The sequence below is a fragment of the Lithobates pipiens genome, unplaced genomic scaffold, assembly GCF_037356315.1.
Source record: "Lithobates pipiens isolate NorthernLeopardFrog02 unplaced genomic scaffold, aLitPip1_a1.2 Scaffold_23, whole genome shotgun sequence".
Lineage (NCBI taxonomy): Eukaryota > Metazoa > Chordata > Amphibia > Anura > Ranidae > Lithobates > Lithobates pipiens.
In genome coordinates this window covers 108,065,256-108,091,220 of record NW_027507785.1, presented here as the reverse complement: position 1 = coordinate 108,091,220, position 25,965 = coordinate 108,065,256, and the positions used below count along the sequence as shown (strand labels likewise).

At 44.0% G+C, this 25,965-nt stretch overlaps 1 protein-coding gene across 2 annotated transcripts in view; it reads left to right on the top strand.

The window, feature by feature from the left end:
- The window catches only part of EFCC1 (EF-hand and coiled-coil domain containing 1), a 222,151-nt gene that overhangs the window by 164,632 nt on the left and 31,554 nt on the right, over window positions 1-25,965 (top strand). For both annotated transcript variants that reach the window (XM_077452159.1, XM_077452158.1), the window contains exon 3: window positions 24,139-24,260. In XM_077452159.1, the coding sequence (XP_077308285.1) occupies window positions 24,139-24,260 (122 nt within the window). The remainder of the gene's footprint in view (window positions 1-24,138; window positions 24,261-25,965) is intronic.

Genomic DNA, 25,965 nt, shown 5'->3' with positions numbered 1-25,965 from the left:
TTCTTCTTATTTATTTATATATCGCCCTGACAGTTTATTCAGCGCTTTACAACTTGAGGGTAGACAGTACAAATACAATACACTTTAATACAGTAGGAATCAGAGGGCCCTGCTTGCTAGAGCTAACAATCTAAGAGGGATGGTTAAGAGATACAAGAGGTAATAACTGTGGGGGATGTGCTGATGGAGAAAATAAATGGACAGTTGTTAGGTGGGGGCCAGATAGGCTTCTCTGAAGAGATGAGTTTTCAGAGATCGCCTGAAAGTAGGAGATAGTCAGACTAATTGGGGTACTGCATTCCAGAGGATAGCAGAGGCTCGGAAGAAGTCCTGGAGGCGAGCATGGGGTGAGATGACAAGGGTGCTAGAGAGCAGGAGGCCGTGGGAGGAGTGAAGAGGTTGGTTTGGTTGGTATTTTGAGATTTGGTTAGAGATGTAGCTGGGGGCCAGGTTGTGGACGACTTTGTAAGTTACTGTTAGTATCTTAAATTTAATTTGTTGGTTGCGTGGCAGCCAATGGAGGGATTGGCAGAGAGGGGTAGCAGATGCCGGGCAGTTTGTAAGGTGGATGAGCCTGGCAGCAGTGCCCATGATGGAATGAAGGGAGGATAGCCTATTTAGAGGTAAGCTATTGAGGAGGGATTTGCAGTAGTCGAGGTGAGAGATGACCTGAGAGTGGATTATAAGCTTTGTGGTGACATTGGTTAGGAAGGGCGTATCTCGGAGATGTTGCGGAGGTTGAGGTGGCAAGCTTTGGACAGTGATTGGATGTGGGGACAAAGGATAGTTTAGAGTCCAGGATTACACCTGAGACCTTGGCATGGATGGACAAGTTGATGGTCGAGCCATTGATTTTGACAGAGAAATCAGGGGAAGTGGCATGTGGGGGAGGAAATATCATGAGCTTGGTTTTGGATAGGTTGAGTTTGAGGAAGTGATGTGATATCCAGGCTGATATATCGGTTAGTAGGTTGGTGATGCGTGAGGAGACAGTTGGAATAAGTTGGGGGGGTGAGAGGTAGATTTGGGTGTCGTCCACGTAAAGATGATATCGACAGCCATGGGAGGCAATCAACTGACCAAAACTGTTGGACCTGTCGACCAATATTCTTCATCACCTCTTGTTTAGGTGACAGCTGTAAAATTTAGAATCACTAAGCACTTGGCTTACCTTGAACAGACATAATTTATTCTAGTGGGGATGGTGTCTAGAGGTTTGAAGAGTATCCAGACATTACAGCTGAGAGCAACATGGAATAAACAATGGATTCAAACTTGTCTGACCATTTTCTCCTAGAGCGTGTTATCATCTGACAGGTGTCTGGTGTAGCCATAGAAAATAAATCATGGCTTTCCAAAAGTGAATAAAGTTTTGACAGTTAGGGCTCATTCACACCATGCATGCATGGAAACTGATGGGAACTTATGGGAAAACTGCACAGATTCCACTTGCAGAGACATCAGTTTCACATCAGTTTACATCAGTTTTCATGCGTGTTTTAGTCAGTTTTTATGCATGTTGACATCAGTTTTAATGCACGTCAGTTATGTGCCCTATTCACGCCAATCTTGATGTCACATCAGTTTTTTTTCCTGTGAGGTAACTGCATACACATTGCAGATTCCTGCGCAGAAAAAAATCAGCACGTAGTGGTGTGAACAGGGCACATAGAAAACAATTGTTTTTTGTGTGCCCTCACAGAATGCGTGCAGAAAAACTGACATCTCTGCACCATGATGTGAACGAGGCCTTAAAGATAAAGTTTGCACATTCTTCAGAATGATCATATATCTTGCTTAAAATTAGCCCCATGTTTACATGTTTTCCAGTAGATGAATGGTTGACAGCCAAAGCTTAGCAGGGTTTTTCTGCCTCTACTCCAAGAGAACCATGCAAAAAAACTCACCATAATCCAGCAATAGTAAATACATTATGGGGGTTCTAGTCTCTAGTGAATAGCTTGTATAGTTTTAACCATCACAGTGAAAAGGGCAAACTGAACCAAACCTTCATCTGTCCTGTGCATCGGCAATTATGGTAGTACAGTTTGAAAAGGAATGGTTTGCATGGATTCACCCGCTATCATGAATTAAAGAACAAGCCTGTTGTTTTTTGGATCTCTGTTGGGTCTGATAACATGTAAATCCCCTTTTTTTTAATGTAAAAAAAAAAGACTTTTATTTATTGTTTTAGCAAGATTCATTTTGATGAATGAAGCTGGAAGGAGCAGAGAGTAATGCAAATGCATCCCCTGTGTGCCATTCATCTTGTATTTTGTATTATAGATTAATTTCTTCAACAGTTAATACATGACAGTGTGGCAGTTTGGCACTGTGATTGTTGTAAAACAACATCATATAAGATGTAATTCCCATCTTAGTATCTTACGTAATACTTTTCTAACTTCTGCTCATTTATTCTCCTTTTGGGCAAAATGGGCAGACGTTAGTGTCATAGGTAGGGATGAGCCGAACACCCCCCGGTTCGGTTCGCACCAGAACTTTCGAACGGACCCCAAATTCGAACAAACTTTAGAACCCCATTGAAGTCTATGGGACTCGAACGTTCGAAATGAAAAGTGCTAATTTTAACGGCTAATATGCAAGATACTGTTCTTAAAAGGGTTTGGGGACCTGGCTCCTGCCCCAGGGGACAAGGGGTCAGTGCCTAAAATGTTTTTAAAAATGGCCGTTTTGGCGGGAACACTGATTTTAATGACGATTAAAGTGAAAAAAAAGTGAAATATTCCTTTAAATATGGTGCCTGGGGGGTGTCTGTAGTATGCCTGTGAAGTGCCACGTGTTTCCCATGTTTAGAACAGTCCCTGCACAAAATGACATTAAACGGAAATAACACCATTTAAAACTGCTTGCGGTTTTAATGTTATATCTGGTTCCTGCAATATGGTTGAAAATCATTGAGAAAAATGGCATGGGTAGCCCTCCCTGCCCATTACCAGCCTATTTGGGTCTTGTACGCATATTAAGGGGAACCCTGTACCCATATTAAAAAAAGGAAATGTGTGTGGCCCCCAGGCCCTATATACTCAGAACAGCAGTATACAGGCGGTGAAAACAAGACAGGGACTGTGTAGGTTTGTTGTGTTAAGTTGAATCTGTTTGTAATTTTCAACTGGTACATTTTTAAAGTGTAGCTCCAGTCAAAAAAACTATTTTTAAGCTTTTTGGAAAACATAGGGAAGGGTTATCACCCCTGTATAATTTGTTTTGTTGTCCATCTTTTTTCATCTCACTTGCTGTTGTCTCCTTCCGTTTGCAAGTAGGAGATGTTTGTAAATTGGATGTTTGAAAGTAGGGGCCTGCCCTATATGCTCTGCAGAAATGGCGGAACAAGGTGTTGGTTTTGCCACAACATTGTAAGCCCTCAAAGTGACTCTTGGTGGGCACTGGAGCTCCCTGCTGTGAACGATTATATCAAGAATTGTAATTACATGCCATTGTTGAACAGTGGTAGAAAAATTTACCTTTGGTGGTTGTGGTGCTGGTGCCACAACACTATAAGTCCTCACCGTTACTCTGGGTGGGCACAGGAAGGGGCCCTCCTGTGAAATATTATATCAAGAATTGTAATTACATGTCCCTGTTAAACAGGGGCGGAAAAATTTGGCCTTAGGCACTGCTGCTGGTGCCACCACACTGCAACCTCTTCCATATACTCTAGTTTTATTGCAGGAATTAGCCCTGCTGCAAAGCATTGCATCAAAAATTGTAATTAAACGCCCCTGTTAAACAGGGGCAGAAAAATTGGGCCTTAGGCACTGGTGCTGGTGCCACCACACTGCAACCTCTGCCATATACTCTAGTTTTATTGCAGGAATTAGCCCTGCTGTAAAGCATTGCATCAAAAATTGTAATTAAACGCCCCTGTTAAACAGGGGCAGAAAAATTGGGCCTTAGGCACTGGTGCTGGTGCCACCACACTGCAACCTCTGCCATATACTCTAGTTTTATTGCAGGAATTAGCCCTGCTGCAAAGCATTGCATCAAAAATTGTAATTAAACGCCCCTGTTAAACAGGGGCAGAAAAATTGGGCCTTAGGCACTGGTGCTGGTGCCACCACACTGCAACCTCTGCCATATACTCTAGTTTTATTGCAGGAATTAGCCCTGCTGCAAAGCATTGCATCAAAAATTGTAATTAAACGCCCCTGTTAAACAGGGGCAGAAAAATTGGGCCTTAGGCACTGGTGCTGGTGCCACCACACTGCAACCTCTCCCATATACTCTTGTTTGATTGCAGGAATTAGCCCTGCTGCAAAGCATTGCATCAAAAATTGTAATTAAACGCCCCTGTTAAACAGGGGCAGAAAAATTGGGCTGATGGCATCAACCAGAACCAGAAATGTTCTTCCAACATATCAGCGGAGGAGGAAGAGGATAGACAATCAACATAACAGGACAGTCACTCAGCATCAGCATAGGCAGTCTTGAAGGGATGTGATATTTCAAAAAAAAAATGATTCTGTTACATCAGCTTCAGGTGCTTGGTAGCTGTGGGTGATCCAAGACTGATTCATCTTGATGAAGGTCAGTCAATCAACTGATTCGGTGGACAGGCGCACCCTGTGATCGGTAACAAAGCCACCAGCAGCACTGAAGGTGCGTTCCGAAATAACGCTGGATGCAGGACAGGCCAGTAGCTCAATTGCATACTGTGCAAGCTCTGGCCAGTGATCCATCCTCAAGACCCAGTAAGCCAGAGGATTTTCGGTGGGAAAGGTGTCCAAGTCTGACCTTGCCCCTAGGTATTCCTGCACCATGTAAATCAGACGCTGGCGATGGGTGCTGGAACCGATCATACCTTGGGGCTGCGGACTAAAAAATTGTCTGAAAGCATCAGTCAGACGGCCACCTTCTCCACCGCTCCTTCTGACCGATGCCTCAGCAACACGTTAACCAGGACCAGGAGTTTGTAACCTCCCAGTCTCTGGGAACCCGTTGCACAGACCTTTCTGCAAGGCCTCCCAGAGATGTCTCATCCTCTGCTCCCTCTGCGATGGCAAGATAAGGTCGGCAACCTTACCCTTGTACCGTGGATCAAGGAGAGTGGCCAGCCAGTAATGGTCCCTCTCCTTGATCCGAAGAATACGAGGATCCTTCCGCAGGCTTTGCAGGATTAGGGAGGCCATGCAGCGTAGGTTAGCTGAGGCATTCGGTCCGGAGTCCTCTGGGTCACTAAGGACAACATAATCCGCAGCTACCTCCTCCCAGCCACGTACAAGTCCACGTGTTTCTTGGGACTGTAAATCATCCCTACAAGACTGCTGCTGCTGCTGCTGATGCTGATGCTGAGTGCCAGCCTCCACCTCCATGCTGACACAATCATCCTCCTCCTCCTCTTCCTCCTCCTCATCCTCTTCCTGTGTGATGGGTGGCACAGCAGGAACACTGTCTGGATAAAGGGGGCCTTGAGAGGCAAGGAAGTCCTCCTCTTCCTGCCTCTGTTCTGCCTCAAGTGCCCTGTCCATTATTCCACGCAGCGTATGCTCCAAGAGGTGGACAAGAGGTACAGTGTCACTGATGCATGCACTGTCACTGCACACCATCCTTGTGGCCTCCTCAAACGGTGACAGGACAGTGCATGCATCCCTGATCATGCCCCACTGGCGTGGTGAGAAAAAACCGAGCTCCCCTGACCCTGTCCTGGTGCCGTAGTCGCACAGGTACTCATTGATGGCCCTCTGCTGCGTGTGCAGCCGCTGCAGCATGGCCAATGTTGAGTTCCATCTGGTGGGCATGTCACATATAAGGCGGTTCTTGGGCAGGTTCAACTCCTTTTGGAGCTCAGCCAGCCGAGCACAGGCATTAAATGATCGGCGGAAATGCACACAGACTTTCCTGGCCTGCTTCAGAACATCCTGTAAGCCGGGGTACCTGCCCAAGAACCGCTGCACCACCAGGTTAAGGACGTGAGCTACACAGGGCACATGGGTCAGTTGTCCCTGTCGGAGGGCGGAGAGGAGGTTGGTGCCATTGTTGCAAACCACCATTCCTGGCTTAAGCTGGCGTGGCGTCAACCACCTCTCGGCCTGCCCCTGTAGAGCTGACAAAACATCCGCCCGAGTGTGGCTCCTGTCCCCCAAACAAACCAGCGCAAGCACGGCATGGCATCGTTTTGCCTGCGTACTTGCGTAGCCCCTGGAACGCCTACGGAGCACCGCTGGTTCTGAGGACAGAGCACTGGAAGAGGCCATGGAGGAAGAAGAAGAGGAGGGGGTGGAGGAGAGAGGTGTGTCACAACCAATAGTAGCATTTTGGAGGCGTGGTGGCGGAAAAACCTCCAACACTACTGCACCTTGTCCTGCATCCTTCCCAGCTGCCAGAAGAGTGACCCAATGGGCCGTGAAAGACAGGTAACGTCCCTGTCCATGCCTGCTGGACCATGAGTCAGCGGTAATATGCACCTTACCGCTGACCGCCCTGTCCAGCGAGGCAAGGACATTGCCTTCCACATGCCGGTAGAGAGCCGGAATCGCCTTCCGTGAGAAAAAGTGGCGTTTGGGGACCTGCCACTGAGGAACCGCACATTGTACAAACTCACGGAAGGGGGCCGAGTCTACCAACTGAAAAGGCAGCAGTTGAAGTGCTAGCAATTTAGCCAAGCTAGCATTCAACCGCTGGGCATGTGGATGGCTGGGAGTGAACTTCTTTCGCCGGTCCAGCAGCTGGGGCAGGGACATTTGCCTGCTATAATCGGACGTGGGTGTACTGCTAGCAGAGTGCCCAGAAGCACTTGGCTGTGACACACCTAATTCTACACCTTCATTCCTCTCAGAGCAGGTTTCAGAGAGGACTGAAGGTCTAGTGGGGTTGGAGATGCTAGCTGATGAGGAGCAAGGAGAGGTCCGCTTTGTTCTTTGGTGTGGGTCTTTGAGGTACGCTTGCCAACGAGCTGCATGGCAGGTCAACATATGTCTGGTCAAGCATGTGGTGCCCAAGCGGCTGATGTTTTGGCCACGTGAGATACGCTTGAGACATATGTTGCAAATAGCAGCGGTGCGATCTGATGCACTCGTCTCAAAAAAGGCCCACACCAAAGAACTTTTAGAATAACGTGCAAAGGCAGCGCTCTGCACAGGCGGAGCTCTGCGGTGTGATTCAGTCGGTGTGCTGCCCCTAAGCTGGCCCCCGGAGGGCATCCTGCCTCGTTGGACATGTGCCTCCTCCTCCTCCTCCTCCTCCTCTCTCCTTCCAGGCACCCACGTGGAGTCAGTGCCCTCATCATCCCCTCCCTCTTCATCGCTGTAGCAAACCTGGCAGTATGCTGCAGCTTGTGGAACATGACTGCCAGATTGCTGTCCTTCTTGAGCATCCCCTCTCTCTGCGCTCACGCTACTGCCTTCCTCTAGCTGAGTGTCATCATCAGAGCCCAGAAAACACTGGGCATCCTCCTGGAGCATGTACCCAACACTGTGCTCAAAGAGTTCAGGAGACTCCTCAGGAGGACGTGGTGGGTCTAGGGAAGGAGTCACTGATGATGACATTGAGAGGAGGGAAGATGATGCGTTGGCAGCTGCTTTGCTAGTACCCTGAGACTGGGTGAGAGAGGATGAGGAGGATGAAGAGGGCTTGGTCATCCACTCTACCAAGTCGTTGGCATGTTGCGGTTCAACATGTCCAGCTGCCGAAAAGAAGGACAAGCGTGTCCCATGGCCACGTGCTGATGACAATGCACCGCGTCCACGACCAGCACTGTTGTCTCTAGACACAGAGCCTGCTTGCCCTCTTTTATCGGCTCGCGCCTGTCTGCCTCTCCTTGCTGGCCTTCCAGACATGGTAATGGCCTGAAGGGAGTTGGGTAAAACAGCAGTTGGGTAGTGTATATTGTGCTAGAGGCACACAACACCCACTAACTCCTGCAGATGCCTTTATTATAGAACACCAGAGATAAAGGGGTATATACAGATGTATACTGTGCTGTGCTGGAGGCACACACAACTTCCAATAACTCCTGCAGATGGCAAGTGGTCTCAAATAGAGGAGAGCTATGTAGGTGGATATAGCGGTATGTACTGGGTACAGAGCACGCAGACAGCACGCACTAGCTCCTAACACTACTGACTGCAAGCTCTATTATAAAAGATAGATCACTAGCTATATAGGTGAGGTGAATATAGCGGTGTATACTGCGGTCAGGGCACGCAGACAACAACCACTACACAACAGCAAGATCGAAAATCGTCCGAAAACGATCGGTGTGTACTGTGTTGAACTGTGCTGTGCTGGAAGCACACACAACTTCCAATAACTCCTGCAGATGGCAAGTGGTCTCAAATAGAGAAGAGCTATGTAGGTGGATATAGCGGTATGTACTGGGTACAGAGCACGCAGACAGCACGCACTAGCTCCTAACACTACTGACTGCAAGCTCTATTATAAAAGATAGATCACTAGCTATATAGGTGAGGTGAATATAGCAGTGTATACTGCAGTCAGGGCACGCAGACAATAACCACTACACAACAGCAAGATCGAAAATCGGCCGAAAACGATCGGTGTGTACTGTGTTGAAGGTACACAGAACACCCACTGCTTCAGACGCCAACACACTACACAAGGCCGCCGTGCTGGCGGCCTTATATAGTGTGGGGCGTGCACTACACAGCCTGAGCTATGATTGGCCACAGGCATCCTGCCTGTGGCCAATCATGGCTCTCCTCGCTGCTGGCGCTGCGATTGGCCAAGCATGCGGGGTCACAGTGCATGCTTGGCCAATCATGAGCCAGCAATGCACTGCGCCATCGCAGTGCATTGTGGGCCGTGAGCGCCACACGAATTTGGCACGAACGGACCAAAATGTTCGGACTTCGACTCGAACACGAAGCTCATCCCTAGTCATAGGATGTAATACTAAATATTAGGAGCATTAACTACAGTATCTACCTTTTACCTAAAGGTTTCTTTATGAAGTTTCATTTTAAAAACAGCCATGCTTGAAATGCATTTGTTACACAATGAGGCAGATTTACAAAAAAATGGAGAAAAGGAATTTAGCACAAATTTGGAGATACGGACAAGGACACAGACAAACTTCCTTGTTTCAAAATACTATGAACATTTCACAGCATACAGTTTGCTTACAGCTTGGTAAGTGGAAATTATATATCAAAGTTCCAAACTGTACAGAATCAAAATTGCTGTTATGGCCCCCAGTTTACTCAAGGCCTAGACCAGTGATGGTGAACCTTGGCACCCCAGATCTTTTGGAACTAAAATTCCCATGATACTCATGCACTCTGAATTGTAGTTGAGCATCATGGGAAATGTAGTTCCAAAACATCTGGGGTGCCAAGGTTCGCCATCACTGGCCTAGACTGTCCTTAGTTTTTTCACAAAGATTTACCGTCATTTTCTTCTCCTGGTGCTTCTGGCTACCTCGACCATAAAAGAGCATGCCTCCAATATTTTCTCATAGGAGATTCGCTTTTTTAGTTCGTCAAAACCAGTCTGTCACCAGAGGTGACAAATTGGAGACCCATCCAAGAAGTATAATTTTACAAGGCACAAACTGCAAGAGAATGGTATGAGTCTGCTGTCATTAAAATGGCACAGCCTCTGAAAAAAAGAAATTCAATCGTTTTTTGCTAAAGGTAAGCATATAATTAGGCTTACCTGTAGCTACACTGGATATCTCCTAAACCTGCACAGTTTAGGAGATATCCCCTGTATTTGCATGTGCCGATGTCATCGGCACATGCGCCCCAGGGCAAACTGAAGCAACGGCACATACATGCCGTTGCTTCAGATACACTGTGCCGTTACCGGCAGCTCCCACGCGCATGGACGGGAGGGGCTTGATTTCAGGTCCAGCCAATCACAGTGCCGGAGCCCATGATACCAAGAAGTAACTCAGGGACCAATGTCGGCCCCGGAGCGGGGTACGAGGACTGCTGCAGGGGATTTGATCTCAGGTATGTAATTCATAATGAGCTAGTATGCTATTGCAGGTTTTTTTTGTTTTGTTTTTGTTTTTTTTCTATGGTTTACAACCACTTTAAACGGGGCTTCAAAAAGTATTGTTTTGTCCGACAATTGTATCTAGCTTCCTTACAGAAAAAATTATTTTAATGAGTTTTTTAAGCACTTCTTTCTTCTTTGATTAAAAGTTCACATTGTTTATACCTTTGTAAATAACAGCACGCTGTAAGACTTCCAAAGAATATAAATATTTCCCATTTTCAGTGGTAGAAATGGAATAGCCAAGAACACAATGTCTACATTAATTTCAGTTGCTTCATCCCCGGTACTGGTTGTTTATAGCCATTGACTTAATCTTGAACCCCCACAAAACCCATTTCATGCATGATTCCCATGTTGTCTAGCTTTCATTTTTTCCCCAACACATTTTCCCCAGACACAAAGGCAGAAGGATGAATGAGATCTGTTTGAACATCGCCATAGAAACACAACCCCCCACCTCCAACCATTCAGAATCCATGGGCAGATTCTCATGCAGTTTCTTCGTCGCCTCTGTCTTGATCTTTGCTCTAAGCAAACTCAAATCCGCCCCTCAGGTCTCTCCCAAACTTCTGAGATATAGAACAGTAATGTCATTTTACTGTGGGCCAAAAGAACAGTCATAGACAATGGTTCTGTTCAAACTTATACAAGCCAGTTTGTATTAAATGTCTTTAAGGGGTCTTACATCTGTTTTGTTTTCATGGTACACGGTTTAATTATGCCTGGTATTAAAGATGGGTAAGCTACTTGTTAGAAAGTTTAGGCATGTGGAGAAATAGAATAGTAATATTGGGCTCCAGTCACAAAAGCAGTTCATATAGAGTATTCCCAAATACCGCACGCGATCCTGAAAATGTCAATTAACTATTGCTTTATGCAGTATTTACCGCATAAAGCAATAACTCTTGGCAAATAACGCATAAAATAGGAGTTAGTCAATTAAAAAAAAAAGAAAAAAGAAAATAAATGCATGGGATAAATAAGTAGTGGTCCCGGCATGCGATATTTAAGGAATTGGCAGCCGCTGGCTTTCTTAACAACCAGTAAACAACATTGATTTTTGGTCTGGGAGATCATAAGTGGCAGTGAGGACCTTAAAAGGTTTCAGATTTCCAGAGTCTGGTTCAAATAGAGATAGGACTTGTGAAACACCCTTTGCGTTTCCAAGTGGAGCAGGCCCCATATTGCAGGCTTTGAACATGGGATTGTCATGTATTTGGTAGATATCTGCATATATATAGGAAAAGACACAGTTTTTTGGGGATACAACGCTATTACTTGGCTTCAGTCCCCCCCAGAGGAAGCTGTTGACTGTGGGGGGAGGGGGCACTCGATTGGAGGGAGGGGCCAGGAGCAGTGAAGAGGGACCCGAGAAGAGGAGGATCTGGGCTGCTCTGTCCAAAACCAACTGCACAAAGGAAGTAAAGGAAATAAATATAACATGTTTTGTTATTATTTTATTTCTTTTTTAAAATGAGACTTTACAATCACTTTCATTTTTAATTGCCGCCAATTCTTTTTTTACATTCAGCGGTCAGCAGGGAACTCCGCTGACAGCTGATGACTCATCAGTTGTTAAGGACACGGCGTCTGCTCGCTCCTTAACAACTATGTTGTTTACTGGTTGTTAAGAACTGACAATGGCTGTTGTTATTCTTGGCCAAGCTTGTAGAAGTGGGGAGAAGAGAGAGAACAGATATAGCCAGGCACAGCACTAGGTCAATACAGGATTTAGGTAAGTATTTGGGGGGCGGGAGGTAAAAAAAATGTCTATCCTTTAGAATGACTTTAAAAAAGAAAAACAGCCCAAAAAATATACCACCCTGTGTAAAGACCATAAATCTGTAGTATTTTGTTTTTAGGGGTTTACATTTTAAAAGTTTTTATTCAGTTGGTTTTTAAATCCAAAGTATGGTATTTACATTGAATGAGAAGTGTAATTTGTGCTGTTCTCTTTGTCTAAATCTTTAGTCCTCTGCAAACCCCCTTAAAGCGGTAATCTTCCAGTTCTGCGAGGGTTAGTACATGCCATCAAACTTGTCCTAGGCACATACTATAGCTTCCTGCAGTGAAAAGTGCTCTATGAATGGAGGAGGCAGACCTTTCATTCATCCCCGTGCCCTTAATTCATAGAGCACTTTCCATTGCCAGAAACCATGCTACAGTTTTTTTTGAATGGAGGAGGAAGGTGGAAAGGGCAGGCATAACCGGCACCTTTGATGAGTGCCTATGATGGGTCCAGAGGCTAGTATTGATCTCCTGCAGCACTGGAAGATTACCGGGGAGGGGAAGGGGGGAAGATAGAGGACTGAAGATTTAAATAAAGGCAGCAGCCACCAGAACAAGTGCTACTCCTTATGTAATGTAAGTACCATCCCTTGTGTTGATGTAAAAAATATTTACTAACTTTAAGTTTTAACGACGTGTATTGCCTAATTATTGACTAGCTTCCAACAGACATCCCTTGGATAGGCTTCTATGTTCTGTCTTTTATTTCAACTTGTTGTATAGGACACCCATACTAATGTACATGTAGAAAAATGGTGAATATTTTACAGTAATGGCTTATCAACTCCTTGATATAGAAAACACTTGGCACGGATGTATCTGCCAATACAGGAAAATTCCCTTTCCCTCCAATAATTCCATTTGGCAGATTTTATCCCTCATTACTAACAGTAAACTTATTTAACAGGTGTCATATTAATAAATCTGATCAGCGAAATACATCATTTGTTTGTTGAAAAACTTTAAATTCTTCCTAGGAAAGCAAATTTGAGTTTGTCTCATCGGTCCCGGGAGGTGGCTCCAGATGCCAGGATTTGTGCCATGTTCTGGCTGATCTTTAACAAATTGACAGCAGCTGTTAGATTAAACACAATTTTTCCCAGAAGCTCTCCCTTTATCTGTGCTCCAGACCTTTGTAGCAGTACATAATCAGTACTGTAGTGTCATTTCACTGAGAAATTACTAAGCATTGAACTTTCTGTTAGAGGTCTGGCCTTCTAACACGTCATGATCCTCCCCTCGCAAGTTCGGCATTTTGCTACATAATTAGTAGTTTACTTATTTGCTTTTGCCTTTTACTAAGGCAGTTATTTTGGGCACAGTAAAGCACTGCAGCTGTTATTCAGAGTCTGAGAAATACAGACAGACAAATTTTAATTAAGAAAAACAAAATATGTTTAATGGAGTTCAATGGTCACTGCATACACCTTCATTTATAACATCAGCATTGTAATACCAATACAAATGATAGTTATAATTGGCAATCCAATATTAGCTTTCATGAAAACTATCCTTTCATGTTGTGAGTGCTGCCTGTCTCTTTCCACAACTTACTGGATTACCTGCATGCTTTGCAGCATCTCTTCTGCAGTTTACTTTCAAATTCTAAGGACTACATTCCTGTACTGATGCCTCCTCTTGAAACTCCTCCCTTCAAGCACCTCTATAGTTCAGAAAGTAGGTTCTGTGAAATGTATGACAAATTAGTTAATATTCAATATAAGATTCAGAATTACTCGGGGCGTGGCTGGATGCTGAGTGTGATGGACATGTGATCTCCATGGACCTGCTTTAGTGAAGCTTCTAATGGGGAAACAGCTTCAGACCGAAGAGCAGAAATTGAGTCAGCAGTTCGCAGAAATGGGGGAACCTCAGGACACCTTAATCCACAAGGTCCCCCTATCCAGACCTACTTCTCCCTGCTCCCGGGATCCACCAATGTGGGAGGCAGACAACATGGCGGCACATCGTCCCACACAGCCATCTCCTCCTCCTTCAGAAGCTCTGGGAATGATGCTGACGGTTACCACAGGTCCCACGGACACTATCTCAATCGGTATGTCAACCCGCAACTGGCCCGCCGCACATATATCACCCCTGCCAGCCCTGCACAGCCCACCTCCACCACACCACAAGGAACAACCGCCGTCATCTTGCTGACAGGACGTCAGGACATTTTCATTGGCTCTGCGGGTGAGTCCATCTCCTGTTCCTTCACCCTCTAATGGCCCTGGACTTGACTCCCTCTTCCTTCGGGGCACCCCACCGGTCTTCCATCCCAATCGGGCCTCTCACAATCCCTGCCATGGCTGCGGCCTGTTTCTCCTGCATCCCAGACCCTATCTTCAGTCCCTGGCTCACCAAAGCCACAGAGACTGCTTCACTCCTGCAAATCCAGCACTATAGTTTAACTGAGGTCTGCCCGGAGCTTTTTCCCTCCCCTGCTCCCCCGCCTGACCCCATCTGCGTCCATCACCACCAATACAGATGGAGTACCAGAGAGAGTGGTTTGAACCAGGGCCTTGCCCTCACAGGCTCTAGCCCACCATCAGGCTCTGCCCAGAATACCATCCATTCTTACAGCAGATGAACTCGTCTCCTGGCGGGAACAAATACACTCACTACCCAACAAAGACAACTCTAAGCCACTGATATCTGAGGTCAAAGAAGCCTGTTCTAGTGAGATTAAAACTCTGCAAGCAGACTTCCATCAGCTGGCCACTCAGGTGGAGCACCTAGATCAGGACCTGCAAGCCACTAAGCTCACTGTCCATTGAGTCCAATCCCAGCAGACAAATGAATTCTTTATGCTCCGTGACATGCAATGCCACTTGGAAGATTTGGACAATCCCAACCGCCGCAACATCAGGATCTGGGGCCTCCCAGAGTCTTCTGGCCCAGAGGATCTGCAATTGGTCCTCCAAACAATTTTCAACAACTTGCTGGGAGTCCCTGCTTCCACACACATCGAAATGGACAGGGCCCACAGAGCTTTGAAGCCTAAGGACCAAGCATCTGCAGAGTGCACTCATTCACTTTACATGAGGACATCATGCTCAAAGCCCTGGGGATTAAATCAATCCTTGTGGATGGCACTCCAATCCAACTCTTTCCTGATCTATCCTGGATCACTCTACAGAAGCGTATGCTACTTCAACCGCTCCTTCACTCCTTGCAGGATAACACTATCACTTATCATTGGGTATTCCCCTTTAGCCTGATGACTATGCATGCTGGAAACATGGCGACACTTCTAGTACCTGAGGGCATTTATTTCTTATGTGAGACCCTCAAGATCCCCACTCCGGACCTCCTGGGTTGGCATATCATCCCCCTCCTCCTCCTCCCCTATCGACTGGCTAGCAAAGGATTCCTATGAAGAGGAGGGGATGACCCCCTGACTCACCCCATAAGAATCCCAACCAATGGCCACCCTGAGAACTGCCATGGCTAATAATGCCCTTTTTGCTCTATTTTTACAGATGACAGGCCCAACCCTGGAGGAACACTTTGTCTTTGCACCGTTAACCGAAGTTGAAGTTTATATCTGCAATGACTGATTTACCTTTTCCTCCCCAGTTTGTTGTCCTCTCCCTGCAAGGGATGGCCTTCATCCCTCCTGGATGGCCTATCCTCCGGCAGGCTTGCTGCCATCTGGGCCGCCTCATCAGGGAGGTTGCTCTCCTGGCGCTCGGCCTGGGTGCGGATGACCTTGCCACTGTTTCTCGCATCATGCATGTTTCTGACTACATGCGCAAATTGTTCCTTAACCACTTAAGCCCCGGACCATTTTGCAGCTAAGGACCAGGCCCCTTTTTGTGATTCGGCACTGCGTCGTTTTCACTGACAATTGCATGGTTGTGCGAAGTGGCTCCCAAACAAAATTGACGTCCTTTTGTCCCACAAATAGAGCTTTCTTTTGGTGGTATTTGATCACCCCTGCGGTTTTTATTTTTTGCGCTATACACAAAAATAGAGCATACATTTTGAAAATAAAACACAATATTTTAGATTTTTGCTATAATAAATATCCCCCAAAAATATATAAAAAAACATTTTTTTCCTCAGTTTAGGCCGATACATATTCTTTTACATATTTTTGGTAAAAAAATCGCAATAAGCGTTTATTGATTGGTTTGCGCAAAAGTTATAGTGTCTACAAAATAGGGGATAGTTCTATGGCATTTTTATTTTTAATTTTTTTTTTTATTAGTAATGGCAGCGATCTGCGATTTTTATTGGGACTGCGACATTATGACAGACACGTTGGAAGAAAAATACCAGGCAACTGAGTCAGCAGACAGCACAGCGACTATGGGACTTAGAATCTAGACTTATGGCCTCATCCTAAATCCGTCTCTTGAGAGAAATTATATGCCTACAGGCAGTTCTCAAAAGTATAGCTATAGGCAAAGTTGAAAAAGCCCTTCAGAAACTACGTCAGCTATACTATGATAAAGGCAACAAAGCCCACACCTTATTAGCAAGTACCTTGCTGAGATGCTTCACTTTCACCATGAGTGCATTGCCCAATTATTTTGAGATTACTTCTTGGATCTCTACAACAACCCCTCTATACCGCACTTACCGATCCAAGCAAGTTTCACTGACCCCGTGCAAGCTTGCCTCGCATCCAGCAGAGTGGTCACTTTACCAGCAGAGGCCCTACAGTCTCTCAACTCTCTGATCACCGATGAGGAGATTTGAGAAGCTCCTCCCAAATAACAAGGCCCGGGCCCTGATGGCCTTACGTATTAATATTACAAAACTTTTCTGACCAGCCTACTTCCACATTTGACTCTTTTATTTAATGGATTCATGGGCAAGGACAAAATCCCATGGGACATGCAGACTTCACACCTCACGTTCATACCCAAACCTGATAGACCACCCACTGTGTGGAAATTATAGACCCATAGCTTTACTGAATTCAGACCTGAAATTTTTTATGAAACTACTATCCTTCCGAGTGAATGAAGTCCTTCCCACCTTGATACAAATGGATCAGGTGGGCTTTGTCCTGGGGCGTCAGGCAGGAGACAATACCAGAAGAGTCATCAATTTAATAGACATCATTAATAGGCAAAAAGAGGAAGCATTTTTGCTCAGCTTAAACGCTGAGAAAGCCTTTGATAGGCTTAGCTGGCCTTTTATGTTCTCCACCCTTGAATATCTGGGCTTTCAGGGGCTGTTCCTCAGGGCGGTTAGGCACCTATATGCAGCTCCATCCGCCTCTATCAAAACACCTTTTGCAGCATCTACCTCCTTTCCCATTTCGAATGGAACTAGGCAAGGTTTTCTGCTCTCTTTGTTGCTTTTCGCCCTGTGTATTCAACCCCTGGCGGCCCAGATCCGACAGGACCCCAACATCAACGGTATAATGGTTAGGGGTCGCGAATTTAAGGTCTCGTTGTTTGCAGATGACATACTCCTAACTGTAATATGACTGCACATGACCCTCCCTAAGTTACATAAACTCCTGGAGGAATATGGGTCCCTATCGGGATACAAGGTTAACCCCTCTAAATCAGAAGCCCTCCCAATAAATTTACCTCCCTCGGATCGTCTTTCGGATAATTTTACATATACGTGGAAATCCCATGACATTAAATATTTGGGGGTGTATCTTACTAATTATGAATCCCTATATGATGCAAACTTCAGACCCCTATTTGCATCTATACGGTCTCTTTTGGCTAAATGGGGACATTACCAAATATCTTGGTTTGGACGCATTGTCTCGGTTAAAATTACTATATTACCTAAATTCTTGTATTGCTTTCTGACTCTCCCAGTGCCTATCCCATCTGCTCAGCTCAGAAAACTTCAGAATGACCTCCTAAGTTTCACGTGGAATTATAAACAACACCGAATAGCCTGCTCCATAATGTTTTGTTCCCAAAATTCTACAAACTCTAGTCTTGTTTGCTTCTCCATCATTACTACTATGCTGCCCAATTGAGAGCTATAGCATCCTGGTTTACCCTTCCGGCCTATAACCGCTGGACCCAAATAGACAAATTATGGCTAGCTCCCATCCACCTGAACAACCTATTATGTAACACCAATTCTGATGTTCTCCCCCACCTCCCTGCTACACACTATGAACTTGCTACAAACTGGAGACAACTAAACTGCAACACTCCCCTACAATCTGAGGACTCCTTAGTTATGGCTTTCCTCTACAACCCTAAATTACCCGAATGCTTAACCATTCAGATGATTTCTCCATAGTTGCAGAGAAACTTCTTTCATTATAGACACTGGGTGAATCCAGTGTTTAGGGTCTTATTACCCTTTGATGAACTCAGAACTAAGCATGAGCTCCCCGTAGTGCCTTCTTTAGCTACCTCCAAATTCGGCACTATGCACTTACCATCACCCCAGTCCTCCAATTCTCTAAGCCATCCCCATTCCAATGCTTAATCCTATCAGGTCCCACACAGAAAGGACTGACTTCAAACATATATAAACTTTTAAACTCTTATGATATGGTCTTTCAGGGGAGACAGAGATACATGCGCAGATGGGAAGAACATGTCAGAGAGGAATTGCACCTTAAACAATGGTCCACTATATGGTCTTGGGCGGCCAACAGCTCTATGTGCACGCGCTATAAAGAGAACACATACAAGGTGCTCTTCTACTGGTACCTGACACCATCTCGCCTACACGCTATATACCCATCAGCCATGGATGGCTGCTGGAGATGTCTCCAGGATTGGGGCACGCTATTCCACATCTACTGGAATTTCCCATCCCTCCAGCTTTACTGGCATTCGGTCCAGGGACTGCTCCATTGGCTGTTTGAGGTGGATATCCCTCTCTCTCCTAAGTTTTTTTTATTGGGCCTTCCCCCTCCTAAATTACCCAGATTAGCCAAAAAATTGGCCTAAAATGTATTAATGGTGGCTAGGTGTCTAGTGGCTCTTCAATGGAAACAAAGAAACCCCCCGACACTATCTGACCTTTAGTGCAGAATCAAGGACGTGGAGTCCATGGAGTCCAGTTATGGAGTCCATGTCAGCTAGACTAATTGACCGGGTGGACTGACACATGGCAACATGGAATCCTTGGTGTCAACGGATGGATCCCCCTTGATTCTATGAGACCCCCCGCCCAGTATACTGTAAGCACTCGGAGCCCAGGAGAGACAAGACGAGCCAAGCTGATTGGTGTTTTCTTACATCTTTTCCCCTCTTTTTTCCTCTTTTCTCTCCCCCTCTCCTCTCCTTTTTTTTTCTTCTTCCTCTGAAAAAGCGGGCCGCACAATTATAAATTACAGAATATGCTAATGCAATGTCTGACAGAGAAGCTCTCACTGTTATTTCTGCAGCATTGTGTCCTCCTGTTCTATAGAGTTGTAACCTAGCTAACTATGCCATCAGACTCTGTGTCAATCCTAATGTATGAAGGTCGCCTATCCAGAGTTGTTTGTTATTACCACTTCTCTTTCTTTTTACCGCCCTCAATTGTGTTTTACACCTTTGTATTGAAAATACTAAAACCTAATAAAAATTGTCAATTATTAAGAAAAAAAAAATCAGAAATACCTGCTGCCCATTTTGGGATCTTTGCCAAAACATGCGGCAGATTCTGGTAGTTCCTGCTTTTATAACATGTCGCTATGGCTGCACTAAATTTAAAAAATAATTACCTCCAATTCATAGATAATAAAACTGGTGGTAATTAACACCAACTATAACTTGGATTACAGAGACAGTTAAAGTGCCTGTCTCGATACGCTGCTCTTTAGCGAACTGCTAACCTCTAACTGCTCCCCTCCTCACCTGTCACTGGTTTCTAAGGATGCTGTCAGCTTCACAGCTGATGGGTAAGATGAGCCTGATGGGTAAGATGAGGGACTAATTCCCAATCAGGTCTTCTCTTTCCTTGCGTTTGACAGCAGGCAATGAGGGATTTTATAGTAAGAAGCAGGTGGTCTATTGGTTCTGGAATTCACCTACTGATTGCTGTCAATTACAAGGGTAGTGGACCTGATGGGGAACCAGTATCACCCACCCAGCTATAAAACTCCTTGGCTGCTATGATGTCTGCTCTGAGGATGGCGTGTCTATATGGACATGGTCTGTGCCCCAAATTTATGTATTTTTTTTAACAGGTACATGAATGTGTTGCTTGCAATGACATTTAAAATGTGGAGGCAGGATGGAATTCTAAAGAGCTTGTAGAAACTCTTTATAAATTCACCTGGTGTCATTTCACTTTAATGTTTACATATGCCGCTTCTAGTGCCTTTTTGCTGTTTGCCAACCTGCTAAATGTGTAGGCATAGCTTAGATAGGGAACCAGAAGCACTGTACTGTACCCAGGTGCCAGTCCACTCTTAAAGCAGAACTTTGCCCATAACAACTTGATAAAAAAATGAATGTTCTTTAGCAAGGAACATACATACCACATTATTAATTATGCTACCAAAATTTGTGTGCACTGTGAATTGTCTCAAGCACTGTTCCTGTTTCTTCTTGCCGGAGGCTACCATTTTGCTGAAGCTCGGAGCCCCTGAGCAGTAAATCTTTATGCTGTCAACAGATCGGCCTCTACATTTTTGACTGAGTGCCTTAACACGGAGAGCAACTGAGCATGTACAGAGCAGGGTGAGATGGTGGGGTGATTTGCTAAAGGCAAATAGACTATGTACTTTTGCAAGTGTAGTTGCACTCTGCAAGTGCAGTCGCTCCAGAGCTTAGTAAAAGAGTTAAAGCTTCATGTTACAAAGAATACACAGTCACATGCAAGGAAACCTAAAAAAAAAAATGCATTTTTGCTTTCACATGATTGGATGATGGACGTCAGCAGAGCTCTCCCTTATTTTCTAAGCTCTGGAGCAACTGCACTTGAGTGCACAGTTTATTTGCCTTTAGTAAATCAACCCCAGTGTATTACTAGATTTTAAACAGTATAGGCACTTATATTTAATGTTTTATATAGCTATACCTGCAAAAGGGGTCAGCTTGAAGTGATCTATCAGGACTTAATTTCCAGTTTAAAATGGTTCTAAAGCTTAAACATTTTTACTTTTTTTGCATTAAGGTAAAAAATGTTTTGGCAATCATTTTGTACAGAGCAGGTGTATATAGACATATAGAATTTAATTGCACAGAGCACATAAGTATAGACATGTTTGTTATTCAGAACAATCAGAATTTTACAAAGATTGTGGTACATATTCAAAGGGTAACAAACTACTTCAATTGGAAAGAGACAAATAAAAATTCAAATGCAATATTGCACTATATAAGCATCAAATAGACAGTCAAAGTCAAATGTCAAAAATGTCATTTAATTGAAAAGAAAGAGAAAGGTAGATTTTTGACTGTCAGTCTGATTAAAAACAAGTAAAGCAAAAGTACATTTCAATGGGTCTGGAAAACCACCCTGTCCTGTGAGTACCACATAACAACTGATAAAAGGGAAAGGGTCATGAAAAAGGAGTAAGACAATAGAAGGAGTAAAGTAAAGGGAAAATTTGATAGAGGTTTTTTCTTCTCCAAATGAAGGGTACAATCAAATGAAGGGTACATATTTTTATTATTAAAAAAAATAAATCCTTTACAATCACTTTAAGTAGTAATGAATAAATGGGCAGACAAGCATAGAATGTGTCCCCTAGAAGTGGGGTTTAGCAATATAAAGCGACATGATGTCCTTTGTCATGATGTTATTCTGCATGCATGTGACGAGTCTGTGGTGATAGACGGGGTGATTCAGCCCTCTCTAAAAAACAGATCAGTGAGATTTAAATGCAGGTTCATGGAAGACACCCATTTTTTTTTTTTTTTAAAGATTGCCCTTTCTGCAATGTATAGCTGTCACCACAGCAAGTAAGCAGCTGTCATCCAGGGGATATTTAATCAATTGCAGGCTGTTGTAGTGCTGTATTTTGTATCATCTGACAACAAAAATCACGTACAGATTAAAAAGATATCTATATTGACTGATGAAATTGGTATTTTGACTTGGATTTTCCTGATGTCAAGAAGGTATATTAGGGGCCAACAAAAATAGATCTCTATTGCAAACATTTGGCCAATGTTGCACATTTTGTTTGTTTAATAACATTGACATTCTATGAAAATGAAAGGGAGATGACAGACTCAGCATCTGTTACTTCTATTTATGTATTTATAAAACAGGTTTACAACCAGTAACAAAGAAAAAAAAAACATGCATTGTAGTATTTTATGAATTTTAAAGAGTTGTTAAAAACACAATTCTCTGCAAGTAAGGTACAAAATTGTATACATATTCATTGCGAGTTCATTGCAGATTCTGCTCTTTAGGACTTTCAGACAGACCATTGACATAACTTTCTTAGCACGGTTCATTTTGGAATGCATGTACTTCTAGTATATAAGCCTGTTCTGAAGACCTCCACAAGCTCCTCGGCTTTTTTAGGATGCAATAAGAATTTGGAGTTCTAAGTAGGCAAGTCTTCCCACTTTAATCATCTGACTAATCGCAGTATGCTAATAGGAGGAAAACTGCTGGGAAAAGCCAATGTCACGAGCAGGAAATTGGAGTTTTGGATGTGTTTAGTACACAAAGGGGTTGATTTACTAAAACTTGAGAGAATGCTTCCAGTTCTTTTTTTGTCAAAGCTTAATTGAACAGGTTAGAAACCGATTGGCTGCCATGCACATCTGCACTAGATTGTGCACTCTCTAGTTTTAAGCCTGGCATATACTAACAATTTTTTTTTGTTCAAGCCAGCGAGCTGAAGGAAAAAAAAAACGGAAAAGCTCAGGAGGAGCCGCTGTACTAATAATCCAATGTTAGTACACCGTTCTTGCCCGCTGAGCTATTGTGTTCTAACGGGATGAGCCCCCCCACCCCCAACAGAACATTCCGCTCAGCGCTCTTGGCTGATCAGCAAACCTTTTTCGGTCATGCCCCTTCGACCGAAGCTGGCCAAATGGCTGGCTTCTGTCAGACCAGGTGCCGTACACGTGGGCCAAATGTTGGCTGGTCTATTGATGCTATCTCATGTTCAGCCCATGTCTGTGGCCCTTAAGTAAATCAACCCCAAAGAGTACATAAAATGTCTCCTTACTGTTGCCATAGTTGCTGACTTGAAATAGAAAGTTATAGATGTAATTTGCAACATTAAACTACAAAATGTCTTGTGTAGGATTTTAAAGCCCAATTGAACTCTCGGTTTTTAAATTAGATGTTTTTAATTTCAGGTGCATCAAAACAAAAAGTGGGCTTTAGTTAATTTGCCTTTATTTATTATTGTACTATATTTCTAAAGCGATGACCCCCCAAAGGGGTCACTGGAAATAAATTGGGTTACCCTTACCTGTTCAGAGGTTTCCTGCTCTTTTTTCCCATTCCAATAACACACCAACAAACTTAGGCTCCAGTCTAGAGGTCTTTTTAATATTTATTGCAGGCCTTGAACAAAAATGCAGGGAGGAGGGTTGGAGAGGTGCATGGTGTTGAAAGCAAATAAAAAACTCTCTGAGAATAATTTTCAGGAAAAAAACTTTCCTGAATATACTATCCCAGCAGTATTAGTAGTAGGCCATTTAGTAGTAGCCTCAAAAATAATGCTGATGGAAATAAGACAGCCAGGCAAATCTGTGAAACTTTGTGAGCAGTCACAACCCCTTAGTAGCACCTGCTATTGTCCTAACCCTCAATGAAGGCTTCAGTACCTGGAGCTATGGGTGAAGGGTCCTATTCACAATGTTCAGATGTCAACTGTCCAGCTCCCCTTAAAAAATCTTCCATTTCCCTCTTCAGTCCAACTTCCACAGGTAAGCTTCCACAGCACATGGCACCCGTTTAGGTCTTGTAGCAGTGGCTTCTCTGGAACACACATACTTCCTCCTAGGGGGATCCCCAGGGGAGAAAGAGCCTTTGATTAGATCCTCCCAAATATTTATCTTTTCCCTAGCAATACCTCCTGGGTTAGTCTCCTAGGAATTGGCTAGGGTCCAATAAACATTCATAACCACAGTGATTGAACCTCTCACTCTATTTGCTGGAATATTCTTCCAGCAGTAGAAATGAGCAGTCACTCACAAGGTTTAGGGAAAAACCTGAGCAGACCTATAAAAGCTGGCTACAGCAAAGCCATATCACTAAATGTAGCCAGCCCAAGGCAGGGGTGCTACATTTCTATCCCAATAGCAAGCAAGCCAGTATTCTATTGATAGAACATGTGTCTATCTTTCTAAAATATGTTGGCAAATGATTGGTCCTTGTTATCATAGGAATGGCATCATATATTGGCATTGGGCAGTGCGCAACTGAGACTTTTATCCACATTTTGAGCATGTTATCTTTTCCATTCTCGTGTACTAGGTGTCTCTAAACTATTATGCGCTCTTCTCTTTTCAGGTCAGAAGGGATGATTAGCTCAGTGACACAGAAGCAGAAAATGTTCACCATGAGATCAGGTCCTCCAGTCAGAAAAGTAGAGAACACATTCCCCACTGAAGATATGGATCATGTTCAGAGTGGTAAGTAGATGCCCTACACTTATATTTATCCATTTTCAGTACAGCAGAGCTTACTACAAGATGGTTTATAGCATTTGTAATGTTTTTTTTTATCTATAAAGTAGAAAAAAAGTCAGATAAATGTAAAACAGTGTTAATATTTTTGATTTTTAAGTATAGTTCATAATTCTGTAAGCACATGGGCAGCCATAATTTTTCATTACATAAGCAAGCTTTGCTTCCTGATAATTTTCTGATGTTACTGCTAAGGTCTGTCTGGTTGAAAATAATAGATTCTCTGCAGTCTCTAATGTCAGGCATCCAAAATGCACCTGGTAGCCACAGGCAATTTCATCTTTGCATGGTCTGGGGTTGTTTACGTGTCATCAATTATATCATAAATCAAAGAAAAACAAGGCTCACTCCCTATTTAAATATATTTATTTAATATATGATTATAAATTTTTATAACTTATTTTTATTGCTTTATACAAGTACAAAATAGAAAAACAGTCAACAACATACAACACTACAATGCATCAGCACCAGTAAGAAATGTAGCTCCTAATTAAATACACGGACATAACCATTCAAGCGAACAACACAATTGTCAGGAGGTCACCTGAGGCCAGGTGACAGATGCACTCTGTTGGGGCCAGGAGTGCACCGCTAAGGTAGTGGACCCTATGGCTGACTGCTGCGGATGGAACTCTGGGTGGCTCAGGAAAGCAGGTCCATTGGAGCACCAACACGGATCCCACTGGGATTCCCCAGGGTGCAGAGTCTAAGAGCCAGCAGGTGTTCACCAGAGCCTCTAGTGGTGAGGATGGACTGCGCTGCAACTGGCTCCAGGTCGTGGCCCCCAGGGTCTCTTAGCTCACGCTAGATAGGAAACAGCAGCCCAGGACAACAAGGGATAGTCAGGAGATAAGCCAAAGGTCGAGGCAACTAGCAGACATAGAACACGCCAAAGGTCAGGGTAACAAGCAGGCAGAGATAGTCCAAGAACAAGCCAAGTTCGGTAACAGAAACAGACGTAGAGCACACAACAAGCAGGAGACAGGAAACCAAACACACAATATTGCTCGGGCAGGGCAGACTTAGACAGCATAGTGTTAAATAGTGTATCCTCTAGAGACTAGGGTGGAGCCACACTGAGGGAAGACTACTTAACCATGCAGGTGTGAGAGTGCAGGCCCAAGGCTGATACACAGACCAGGTAAGCAGACAGACAGGGCTTGAAGGTATTACTGGTGATTCATGACAACAATATGTTATAGACAATAGACGATCATCCTCAAGGACTGATTATGAATATACAATATGACCACGTGGCTCCTTAGAAGCCAGTATATGCCCCTTCAGAGAGATCAAAATAGTATACAGATATTTTATCAGATACAGTGGATTTATCATTCAAGTATATCTAAACCTAAAACTTTTTTTAAAGTTTTTTGAATTAAGTAGGGAATGGTTAAAACCCGTCAGGTTTTTATCCTGCATGTTCCTTTCACTTTCTGTCTTGAAGAAACAACAGGAAATCTCTGTAAAGTGAGGAAAATTACCCTGTTAGATGTCATCAGAATGTGCCGCCATTGTCAGATTTCCCCTCACCTCTTGTTCCAGTGACATTTAGAAAATATGACAAGACAAATAGACTCTTACCATTGGGGGACACAGACATAAAAAGTAGAGAAAAAAAAAGAGTTGGCTTTGAATAGTCTCT